General features: G+C 46.4%; 1 protein-coding gene across 1 annotated transcript in view; it reads left to right on the forward strand.

Annotated features, from left to right (window-relative positions):
• Positions 1-299: 299 nt before the first annotated feature.
• TSC22D1 (TSC22 domain family member 1) overlaps positions 300-12755 on the forward strand; it is an 80217-nt gene continuing 67761 nt past the window's right edge. Inside the window, exons 1-2 of the mRNA XM_042866410.1 lie at positions 300-720; positions 1194-4057. Of these exons, the coding sequence (XP_042722344.1) occupies positions 1227-4057 (2831 nt within the window). The 5' untranslated portion in view covers positions 300-720; positions 1194-1226. The remainder of the gene's footprint in view (positions 721-1193; positions 4058-12755) is intronic.

The raw sequence follows: 12755 nt of genomic DNA on the forward strand, positions 1-12755 counted from the left end.
GGGCGCGAGGCGCCCGCCCGCCATTTCCACAGCGCGCGCCCCCCCGTCCACCTCACGCCCCCTCCCCACTCAGGAGCGCCGCCACGCGGGGACACCCCCGCCCTTCCTCCTCCTCCCGCACGGGGCTCGGCGCCGCTCGGCAATTTCCGCCACGCGAGCCGAGCCTATTTCCGTCAGCCCGAGCCAGACGGGCTTTATGTCTGCCAGCGGGGCGCGCATGCGCGGCCGCCGCCATCTTACGTTGTCTCTCGCCTGCCCTCCCCTTTGGCGAGCTTTCCCCTCCCCCCCGCAGCCCCGCGCAGTGCCCTCCTCCTCCTCAGCGCTCCGCGAGGAGACGGGGCCGGGCGGGGAGAGACCCGCGGCGGCCGGGGAGCCGCGAGAGCCCGAGGGAAAGAAGAAAGGAAGGCAAGGGCAGGCCGGGCGTTGCGGAGGAAGAGCGGTACCGCCTGTTATAAAGGGGAGGAGGCGGAGGGGGAAGGAAGAGCGTGCGGAGCGGAGCCGCCTCCAGAGACAGCCAGACACAGGGAGGAGAGCGGCTGCCCGCCCGGCTCCCCCTCCCTCCTCCTTTTCATGGACTCTCTCGTCGGGCTGCTGTCGCTTTTCTTGCCTCCTCGCTCCGTCTCTCTCCTACCCAAAATGATTCAGCTCCATGGCTGCCACTGACGGGGATGTCCCTGCCCGGCTCAGCCCGCCGCTGCCGCCCCGCTGTGCGCCAGTCCCGTACGTATCTCCGCCGCGCTCCGGCCGCGCTGCCCCGAGGCCCGCCGGCTGCTCTCGCTCCGCTGAGGCGGCGGCCCGGCGCGGGGAGGGCGGTTCTGCCGGTTGCCGGCGTGGGGAGGGCAGAGGCTCGGCCCCGGGCTAAAGCGGGCATTTCCTCCGGCCTCAGCCCACCCCGCGGAGAGGCGCCGGCGGGGGGTGGGGAGGTGAGGAGGGGGGAGCGAAAAGGGGGTGGGGGATGGCGGGAGGGGGGGAGTGGGGTTGGAGAGGGAGAAAGAAAGTGAATGGCGGAGGATTGGAAGTGTGACATTCAGAGGCGGCGGAGGAAAGCTCCTCGCCCCCTCCCTGTCTCGGAGGAGGGGGGTGGCGGCGGTGCCGGGGTGCTGCGTGGCTCCGCGCCCCGCTAACTGTGTGCGTGTCTGTCTCTCTCCATGCCGGGGGATCGCTCTTAAAATACGCCTGATACAATGCACCAGCCTGACTCAGCCGCAGACATTAGTGCTAGGAAGATGGCGCACCCGGCAATGTTTCCTAGAAGGGGCAGCAGCAGTAGCAGCGGCAGCAGCTGCGTTACTGCTCCCACTGCACCAGGTACCGGCGTTGGGAGCGCTGCCCTCTCCGCCGAGGACTACCAGCCGCCCCTGCTGGTCCAGCCGCCGCCTCCATCTCCTGCAGCATCCTCATCGGCGGGCCTGCAGCCGACACCCCCTCCTCCACAAAGCCTGAACCTCCTCTCACAGTCTCAGCTCCAGCCGCAGCCTCTCGCGCAGACCGGAGCACAGATGAAAAAGAAAAGTGGCTTCCAGATTACCAGCGTGACCCCTGCTCAAATATCTGCCAGTATGAGCTCTAATAACAGCATAGCTGAAGATACGGAAAGCTACGATGACCTGGATGAGTCTCACACGGAAGACCTGTCTTCTTCAGAAATCTTGGATGTTTCTTTATCCAGGGCCACTGACTTGGGTGAACCTGAGAGGAGCTCTTCTGAAGAGACTTTAAATAACTTCCAAGAGGCAGAGACTCCCGGGGCCATTTCTCCAAACCAGCCTCATCTTCCTCAGCAGCACCCTTCTCTGCCTCATCATCCGCAGCAGAGCGTTGTGATCAACGGAAGCGTTCACCCCCATCACGTCCATCACCACCATCATCTTCACCACCACCATCATGGACACCATCACCCATCGCATCCCGGGGTGGGCAGCGCCCCAGTTTCTGGAGGACCACCACCCAGCCCATCGTTTAGAAAGCTATCGACAACTGGAAGCTCTGACAATGTTATATCAGCTGCGCCAGGTTCTGCTGCATCATCCACCGGTCCCCCTGCATCTGTCGTGTCTAATATCCGCACTACGAGTACACCTGGCAGTCTAGGTGTAAGTTCTGCTACTGGAACTAGTACCTTGAATAATATGGGCGGAGGTAGTTCTAGTGTGGCAAGCAGCGTGCTTGGTACTATGAATTTAAGCAACATCACAAGTACTGGTAATGTAAATGCTTTGTCTGGAACTAGTGGCAATGTTAATGTGAATATCTTGAGTGGTGTTGGCAATGGTACGAGTGCTTCCTCTAGTGTCGTTAACAATGTTACTAATCCGAGTGCAGGAGTGGCCGCGGGATCCAGCCAACAGCAGCCTGCATCTGGCACCTCAAGGTTTAGGGTTGTAAAATTAGATTCTAGTTCTGAACCTTTCAAAAAAGGTAGATGGACATGCACTGAGTTCTATGATAAAGAAAACACTGTTGCAGCTTCAGAAGGAGTAGCAGTAAACAAAGCAGTAGAGACGATAAAACAAAACCCGCTTGAAGCGACTTCTGAAAGGGAGAGCACCAGTGGGAGTTCTGTTAGCAGCAATGTAAGCACACTGAGTCACTATACAGAAAGTGTGGGAAGTGGAGAAATGGGAGCACCTACTGTGGTACAGCAGCAAGCCTTTCAAGGTGTGGGTCCTCAGCAGATGGATTTTAGCAGCGCTGCTCCTCCAGCAATTCCAGCATCTAGTATACCGCAGAGTGTTTCCCAATCACAGCTTGCACAAGTCCAGCTGCATTCTCAAGAGATAAACTATCCGCAGCAGAAGCCAGGGGTCCAACCTCCTGCACAGGCCAGTCTAACCACTGTTACTGGGGTTCAGCCAGCCCCGGTTAATCTACTAGGTGTATCCCCAGCTCTGGGCCACCAGCAGCCTGCCATTCAAAGTATGGCTCAACAGCAGTTACCTTATTCTCAGCCGGCGCAGCCTGTGCAGACTCTGCCAGTTGTACAACAGCAGCAGTTGCAGTACGGACAGCAGCAGCAGCAGCAGCAGCAAGCGGTTCCTACGCAGATGGCCACAGGTCACGTTAAGTCGGTGAACCAAAACGCTGTCACGGGGGCTGTGCCAGAGTATATTCAGCATCAGCAGATCCTTCAGCCCCCGGCACCTGCTATGCAGCCCAGTCCTGCAGGAGTAGGGGCAGGGCCGCCGGTTCCTGTTGCCCAGGTCCCGAGCATGCAGCCTGCGGTCCCGGCGCACCCAGCCGCTGCCCCGGCTCAGCCTGCTGCGCACGCCCCGGCAGCGATACCAGGTGTGGGTACCAGTGGGCAGATGTTGAGCGTTGGGCAGCAAGCAAATGTGGCCACTGTGGTGCAACCACCACCTGCTGCAAGCCAAATTCCACCTCCAGTTATGCCATCAACCGCTGCTCCTCCATCTTCGCAAGTGGTGCAGCCTGTGCAGACAGGAATAATGCAGCAGGGATTACAGGCTAGCGCTTCAGGCCTTCCTCAGCAAATGGTTATTGCTCAGCAAAACACTTTGTTACCTGTACAGCCGCAGGCACAAGCGGTGGAATCAGTGGTGCAAGGAATGACTGGCCAGCAGCTGCCTGCAGTTAGCCCCATACCTTCTGCTAGTACTGTTGCTGCACCGAGTCAAGCTGGTTCGGCTGTGCCCCCTGGCATACCTTCTGCTTCTATAGGTTTGGGACAACCACAGAGCATAGCCCAGGCTTCAGCTGTGCAGAATGGGAATCTGGCTCAGAACGTTAGTCAACCTCCTTTGGTATCAACAAGTATAGGTATGCCGGTGGCACCCAGCGTGCCGCAGCAGATACCGCTGAGCTCTACCCAGTTCCCAGCACAATCACTAGCCCAGCCAGTTGTAAGCCAAATGGAAGATGGCAGGCGCCCTACAGAACCTTCCCTCGTTGGTTTACCTCAAGCTGCCAGCGGGGAGAGCGGCGTTGGAGCGTCGGCCATCGCTGATGGCAGTAGCAGTAACGTGCCAGCCTCGGCCTCCCTCTTCCCACTGAAGGTGCTGCCCTTGGCGACGCCCCTCGTAGATGGGGAAGATGAGAGGTAAGGCCCCCTGTAACTTTATTTCAGTGATGAACAGTTTGATGTGCGCTAACTTGCAGCTCTCATTACAGCTATTCTGTGAGGTGGAGTGGTGCAGTGGTTTTGTCTGACTAGAAATGGTGTTTGTCAGGTCCCTGCGTATGCAGGTACCCTATGAAAATGCTTCTATTTCTCATGAGGGGGTGGGTTGTATTGATTATGTTCTGAAACTACTGCGTGGGTAAATTGTGTTTAACAATCTGTGACAGTGTGTATATTCCCATTGTACAGAGGAAGACAAAAGAACACCGTGGAATGTGGGTATGCTGGTGGTGATTGTAGTTCAGGTTATTTATCATAATGACATAATTAATATTTATTCTCAGGTAGATTTCCTTTTTTTTTTTTTTCTCCCCCAAACCTGGACTTCATTCTGCCTCAGCTTCTCTTTTCAAGTATTGCCTTCACTCAGGTTGAACTTGTTGTGAAGCTGTGGTGTGCCTTCCCTTTGGCATCCAAGAGATGCTGTAGGAGAGTGAGTATGGTGGGAGAAGGAAGGTCAGCAATGCTGTTGTGGCTCTTCCAGTTGAACTTGGGGCAATTTTGGTCTCAGTGGTTTTGCTTCGAAGCATTCATGCATTGTGGGAGCAGCTCAGGCCTGCGAGGGGAGGTGAGCCTGTGAAGTCAGTGACAAACTGTGCGCCTTCCCCCACCTCCGCTTCTCTGATAAATGAGGGCTGGTTGGTCCTACTGGTACGTGCTTGTGAATATTCTTATTTCTTTGACAGTGTGTGCGAAGGAGCTGTGTCAGTGGTGAAAGGCCCTTGAGTCTGCAGGATCAAGTGATCTTAGCAGCAGATCTGCAGTGTGATTGTTTAATATTAATTATGTCTGGAAATTCCTAACTCTCTCGGGGGGCCTCTTGTGATAGTGCTTACAAGTGGACAGGAAGGCTGTGGTGGTTTTCCAGAAACCTTGTTTAAGAAGAAACTGTGCTAATGGGAGAAGGAGATAAGTTTAAAATAAATAGCCTGCCTTGAAGATGGGGGAGAGGACAAAAAGGAGCACTGAAAGGAAGGAGGAAAAAAAAAAAAAAAAAAGCTGAGACTTGAGGAAGGAGACAAAACAAAGAACCCAATGCATACGAGGTGAGAAAGAACTGCTATGGTGATGGGAGGCGAGGTAGTGTTTAAATATTTTCTTGGTGCTGTAGCTTAAATCAGAAGAAATAGCAGTGGCCAAACTCTATTTTTAAAAGTATTAATAAACAGGTTTCTGGGAGAGGCTGGGTTCTTAATATTGAAAATACTAACTCTATCAGCAGTCTCTGATTATGTTGATCATGAGGTGTTGACTGTCTTAGTGGCTTTCATCACGTCTTCCTGAGATGCCAGAGAGTTCTAATGAGTAGCAGCTTGTCTTTGAGGAGTGCTGGAAGACAAGTTCCAACACTGCTTCATTTTGATTATATTTTTTAGTCAATACATACGTGAAGGTGGTAGAAGACAGATGGAGGTATTGCAGCTCACAGTGTCACCATTGTGCTGTTAGCAGTCAATTTTCTCAGGAACTTTTTATTTGCTTTTCTTTCCTCTGACCTTTCTAAACTCGGACACTGATCCTTCTCTTTGCTGGTCCTGTTTTTTTTTTTTTTTTTTTTTTAATTAAAACCAACCAAAGAAAAAAAAAAAAAACCCAAACCCTAAGCTTTCAGGGGATCCCAGCTAAGTAAGAATTTTAAGCTCATTGATACTCAGTGTTTTGGAAAATCACATCTACCACGTGACTGTACCCTGATTTTAAGAGCATATGTTGGCTGTTCGTCAGGATGGGCAGTTTTTCCCAGCCTGTTTAAATCCCTCTGGGTAACAATAGCCAGAAATACCTCCTTCCTCTGTTATTTGGCCAGCTAAAGATCATATCCTTTCTTCTCCCATACACGTTGTGTCTTTGTTTCTATCTGTCATCTCCAGGTAGACTGTACTTTTGTTTAGCTGCAGTTGGAAAATCATTTAGATGCTTTACATGGAGCAGGATATGGCTGTCAAATGGAGACCAAAAATAATTATTCTGCGTGGCAGCAGCGGTTGGTTGGCTTGGATAACAGGCAGTGGTGTTTCTCCCTGTATATCTGCCTGTAAAATTAAAAACATTGTGAGATTTGCTTCTGTTTCTACTGCCAAAGTGTCTCTGGACAGGGGATCGTGTTGTCTCGACCGTGGCATTTCTTTAGCTGTGGAGCTCAGAGCTCATCCCTCCCTGAAGGCAGTGCAGGGTTTGCTGCTGCTGCTCCCTTGCTCCTCACTTGTATCTGTGGCCAGTGAACGTCTCTAACTAGAGCTCTCTTGGGAATTTTGTGCTGATTAGTTACATTATTCCCTCTCTTTTACAGGAAATGAAGGGATAGTGTGTTGTAAAATTGTACACAATTATGTAAAATTGTTGGAAGTACGTAAGCATTTAAGGAAATGTACTGTAAATATATCTATGCAAGTGTGTGCCTATAAAATGTCTCTCTTGCACACACATGCGTGCGCATATTTATATCATTTAAGATCTTATCAATACATCCCAAGTGATTCTGAGCCTCGCAAGGGAAGATCTGGGAGAAAAAAGCAAGTGATGACATAATTGGGCCAGTGAAGAAGCTGTAAAATTCCATGTAGTGTGCCTTTGAAGAAACATCTGACCCATGTAATACCTTGTTTAGATTAACTCCCAGCTTTCCTTAAACCTGTGTGTAATTGCATTTAAAGACCAGTATCTAAGTCGTTAGCCCCGTTTGATTTTAGAATACCGTTTGCAGCTCTTTCTGTGCCTGTTATCAGGATGTGTCCTTTTAATTATAGGCACTGTGGAGCCTGTCTGCTTTGAAAAACACTAACCTTTATTTCCCCTGTACGGATCAGGGTTTTTTTTTTCCCTCCTCACCGCTGTGACTTGAAGAGATATTAAAAATGAACTACTTGGCAGAGCGTGCCATGGAAAATTAATTTGCCAACTTCATTTATGAAAGAGGATACAAATAAGAGTTGGTGTCTGTATTTAAAAAATGAATTCGGCCCTGTGTTTCCTCAGCCTGTCAGGTGTGCCATCATGGTCATATATTGGTGTTGCTCTTCTAATATTTCAGTCTATAAAAATGCCAGCCCTTTTTTTTTTTTTTTTTTTGGTATTAAATGTCTTTTTTGCTTTTTAGCTTGAATCCTGGTATGAGCTCCTTTTAATGCATGATTCTCATCTGGTTCCTCCCTTAAATTTACTGCAGTTACCTGAATTGATTCAGTTATTATCTCTTCTCAGTTTTAGACGTGGTAATTTGAGATCAGTATTTCATCTTAAAACCAGAGAAGTCTAGTTCAAATTTCAGTGCTCTTGAAATCTTTTGAAGTATGGAAACATATGCATTCGTATTGCAGCAGATTCTTTTGTGTATTTATTCTGTATTGCAAAACTGATTAATTTTGCATCTTTGTAGAGAATGCTCAGTGATGCTGTATGTACTTGCAATGAGGGTTTGCATGGATTTGCGCAATTCTTTAACTGGAAAGGGAAAACTTCTTTTTAAAAGCATATTTACAGCACTTATATGGGCTGCTGTAAATGAGGTTTAAAATGACTTCATTTGAGTACCTTTACTCAAAAGCAGATTTTATGAATGAAAGATGAGAGAGCTGTCTCCCTGTCCTTGATGCTTTCTGTAGAATTGCTTTCAGTCTTTCATCTGATGTAAGTTGTTTTCACCTGTTTATGCATTTCATCGCAGAGTAAAGCAAAAGAGGAAGAAGAAAAAGATGAAAAACACGTCAAAGTGGTACAGAGACTTGAAGTATCCTTTATTATCTGACAGCCTCTCCTACAATTCCCTTTCTAAAGGGAAATTTTAAGCAGAAGATCTCTTTATCACTGGACAGGCAGCAAAACAAATTTTTGGAGGTTGTTTTTCTGTGTAGTTTGTGTTCTGACAGTGGAGCAATGGCTGGGAGCTTGTAGCTGAAAGCAAGAATTGAAAGGCTTGTGAACAGTATTGTGAGACTCTGGGAGCAGTAACTAGGAGCAGCAGCTTGTAAAGCAAGTTCACAGGAGATGGGATGGAGTTTCATGCACATGAGTGTACAGTAGGAGGGTTGGTTGGATTTTTACAGATGTAATTTAATACTTGTTGAAGATGTTAGCAGCAAAGTGAACGTGCTGCAGTAAAGCTGGGAGCTGCAATTAAGTGTCATTTTTGATGCAGTAATTAATTTGCATGCCTTTTTATTTTGTAAGCTGTTTTGGTGCTTATGTGGAATTTGTTATTGGCTGTTAATTTTGCTTCTGTGTGTTTAAGGAAAAGAGAGGAAGATACTTTCAGAAGATACTTTCCAGCTAATGATTTGGATGGATGTGTGGAGGGTTTCCTAGGTGCATCCTAATCACTGTTTTCCATTTCTCAGATGTTAAAGCTTGCTTTAAAGTCTTACCACCCATTTGAAAATGGCATAACTTTATTTCCAGAATACCAACTCCATAAAAAGTCTCTTCATATCTTCAACTTGGCTATTTTTGGAGCTTGAAAAAATAGTTACCCTCAGTAAATGGCAAATCACATGAGTGAAAAGAGTGATTTGGCAAAGCAAATGTGGTTGCTGCCACGTGGTGCCGACAAGTTCAGCTTCTCATTTCAGCTGAGGAAATAAAACGGCCTCCGTTGGCAGAATTGAGTTTGATAGTTCTCTGCTGGAAGGCAAGAAGAGTGAGGGATGTAAAGTCTGCAGGAGGTGTCTGCTGGCCAGCTGCAAGCAGAAGAGTGCTGCTCTCCCTGCTGCCTGCGACTCATCAGCTGAGTTTGGTGACACTTGGGCTATGGTTGTCCCAAACCACAGCTTGGGATAGTTAGCACTGTTGTGTGTGTAACGACAGCAAATGCTTTGCCTTTGTGTGGTTGGAAAGGTGAACTCAGTGCAGGCAGGAAAGTGGTGACCTTTCTTTGGATGGACCTCTTTCAGGTGCCTCTTTATAGGTGCGTTTTCTGCATGCTTGGTGTTATGTTGTGTTTAAAGACAGGAAGGACCGATAGGTTAAAGGGGGTTGTAAAAGCAGTAATGGAATGCTGAGGTGCTGTGATTTCCAGAAGATGTTTGTTATCTCTGTAGTTTTGTCTGCTCTCTGGAAATTGTTGGTGTACATGCAGGCTAAATAGCTATGGATGTGGAAACAAAGAAAAGGTTCTTAATTCAATACTGAAAAGCAATTCTTACTTTCAGATGCATTCCTTAAGCTACAGGCTGAACTAGAAATTAGATCCGTCAGTCTCTCTTGGTAGTTTCAACCTTGACAAGTTACTGTGGTCTGGATAATGCTATAGCAGAGCAATGTCTGTCTTGTTCTTGGTAAGCTAGCAAAGTTTTGAAGACAAGGGGGTGACCATGAGAATACACCTTGCTTTAATGCAAGAAGATGTATGGATAGCACTCCTGTGCTAAGACAACAGCTGTAACAATGCTGTTCAGTTTACAAAGAGTAATAAAGAATATGAGCTATTAGACAGCTCTGAGAGGTGTAGGAAATAGATCAGCTGTAAATAGTAGTGCTGCAAACGTAGTGTTGTAGAAGAAAGGAAATGTCAGTATAATAATAAGTGTATTCTTGGTGTGATCAGTGTATGCAGCTCCGTTTACATAAGCAGGAATTGAACAGTGTGTTTTTGTTCTCATTGATTTTTATGAGCTATTTCTCTTCTGTTGATTAATATATGAGAAGAAAATGTGCCGTGTGTGTAATAAGTCAGCATTAAACTTTAACAAATACTGGAAACTTTTTTAAAAATGGGCCTTCTTTTGCTTAGTGCACGTGGGCCACCCAAGGGGGTGCTGTGAAGCAATGGCAGCTTACTGAGCATAGGCTGTGGGTACAGTCAGTCAGTAAACTATTTCATGGCAATGATCACTGTAAATAAGGAACTATTTTCTTCTCAGTGTGCTCGTGTAAGAAACCATAGCCTAAAAGATGGAAAGAGCTCCTGAGTGACTGGAGATATCTCTGTTTTAGTCTATTCTAAAACATTCGTAGACTTATGATTGGAATGATGGAAGTGCAGAATAAAATACGGTGTCATGCTGGGCTCCTCTTCCTTCTGGTCTTGATGTCTTACCAAAATTTAACTCTTGGCCTGTATCAGGAAATTAACTAACAAAAATAGAAGTCATGCTATTGTCTTTTGCGGTGTAGGAGCCTTTATCAGCTCGTTTTGTGCAAGCTTTTTAACACCTGCCCTGAATTACCAGCATTAGAAGCAGGATTTGGTTTGTGGTTGCAGTTGTATGCAAAAGTCTCAATCTTCCTTTGAAGCCTGGCTTTGCTAAGGGAGAGATTGAGTAGTTACTGCTGTTGGACTGGCAGGGATTGTAACAGTCCTTTCCATGCAAATGCTGTGATATTTTGGATATTCTATCGTTGCTGGTTACCTTCTGGATACCTTCTGGATGGAATGACTTGTTAGCACCTACTGAATGAGGATTTCCCACTTTGGTACTGTGCAGACATTAAGAATGACTTGTCACAGCTCAAATGCAGCACCTGTGCTAATATTGTTCAATTTCATGAAAATGTACCTGCAAAGCAAATGGCAAAACACTTGGTTAGTGTTGAAGAGTCTGAAGAATCACAGTAAACTTATTTACCGTTTTTCTTTGGGCAAACAACTTCTTTGTTCTTTACATTTCTTGTATTTCAGAAGGGACTCCTGATCTGTTCTTACTCCAGTCTTAGTGGTTTTTACTCTGAGTTGTTTGAATGCTGCTGGTAATTTCCCATGATTGCTCAGCGATTCCTTTAGCCTGGTGTGTGGTCTTAAAATGTTTGGGAGTGTTTATTATACTGTTATCGTGAGATGCACGGTGTTGAGGAGAGTTGATAGAAGCAAGAAGATGGATGTGGATGCCGTTTCTGGTAAGGTACAGATTCAATACTGGCTGGAGGTTGTTTGTAGAGTATTTTCTCATGTGCTGTTTTGTGCACTAACTCGTTTGGCCAAGCAAACTGCTCAAGCTTTTGTGTGACTTGTCCAACCTCCTGTTTGTAGGCCTATTGTTGTAGCTTTAATTAGCATGGATATCCAGCAGGAACCTTTCAGAACTTTTCAGGTTTCTTCGTGTGCAATGGAGATTTGAACTTCTCTATCAGTTGCTTAAGCAACAGTGCTAAATAATAAGGACAGCACTTAAAGCAGCTGAAAATGTGGATACGCATTCAGCAGTGCCCTGTTTTCGAGCCCTTAATAATTGCTTTTTGTTGTTTTTTATTGCTATACTGTAGCACAGCTCTTAAAGATGAGTTAGGAGGGTAAAGTTATTTCAGTGCTTGTGTTAGCTCAGCAGCCCTTTTTAATGCCATGAAATGTGAAGTTCTTAGCCCCATTGGTGAGTTTTGTGCTCGGTTTATGAATGGTATTTTCCTTTACGATGCTGTAAACAAATGTATGGCATAGAAAAACCTGTTCATGTTCATCCAGCAACTGTGAACTCCCCGTGCACTGCAGAGGGCTGAAATCCCTGTCAAGATGAGAGAGAACTTAAAAGCCTTTTAAGCTTCCTCTGACCTTCTCTTCACCCGGCTCTGTCACAGTTGTGTATAGATAGAAGAGGGATGATGACTGGCAGCCATAACTGATGTGTAAGAAACAGAAGAAATCCGTGTTAGGAACTTAAACACGTGCTTCTAAACATTGAGTCCTGTTAGTAGGAGAGTTTTGTGATAAAACCCAATCACTTGTGTGATTGCTCTGACTTCCCTTGTGACTGCAGTTTTGAAATCTTTTTTTCCTTTTTTTTTCTCTCTTAAGATCAAATGAAGACTTTTCAGGCAGAGTCAAAATTGGGCATGACTTGTTTGGCATGTATTGCAGCCAAATGAGGATAAACCTAGTGAAAAAATGAATGTCCATAGGTTTCCTGAAAGATGATTTCCCACATGGCAATTTTATTGAATGCATGAATGTGGAGCAGTCTCATAACACGGTGCTGTGCCTTCTTTCTCCAAGGAAGTCAGGTGGCAAGCTCTGGGCACTGTCTTAAGGTAGAAGTAGAGGAGTTGGGTATGGTCTCAGTTCTTGTGAGGCTTCATCATGCCTGCCCCATGGAAAGCAGAGCAGCTCAGGGTCCTTAATTATTGTATGTGTGTGTATGGGAACGTGGCAAGGGAATAACTGACATTGTCCCTCAGTGTCACTTGCAGTTCCAGATTCTCATGAACTCTGAGCATCTCTGATATCTGGCAAGGAAGGATTTGGTAGTAGTAATAAGTAAAACCAAAACCAAATAAAACCACACAACAGCAGTACCAGCGGGAGAGAAATGGAGAGATTGCTGCTCTTACAGTTTCGTTTCTTGCATTCGTACAAAATAAGACCAAATGAAAATAAAAGCAACCGTGAGTTAATGACTGCATATTTTAAGTTCTTCTTAAATAATTTACTGCTTGAATTCAAGGCATAAGTGTACCTCTTTAATCTATTGAATGAGGTTATTATGTTAAGAATGGATCGGTCTATTGCGCTGCCAAGTGTTCCTTTAGTAGGCCTAATATCCTAAATTAGGTGAAATGGCAAGTTACTCATAAATGCTCAGGGAATGGGGCAGGATGTGCGTGTGCCTCCATGTTCTTTTCTTTCTTTCCAAGTTTTTAGGGTTTTTTCCAATTCTGTAATTGCTTGTAAAAGAGGAGTTCCCGAGCGTGGATT

Source organism: Lagopus leucura, unplaced genomic scaffold, assembly GCF_019238085.1.
Source record: "Lagopus leucura isolate 7727_CA_CO unplaced genomic scaffold, USGS_WTPT01 Super-Scaffold_100001, whole genome shotgun sequence".
NCBI classification, from domain to species: domain Eukaryota; kingdom Metazoa; phylum Chordata; class Aves; order Galliformes; family Phasianidae; genus Lagopus; species Lagopus leucura.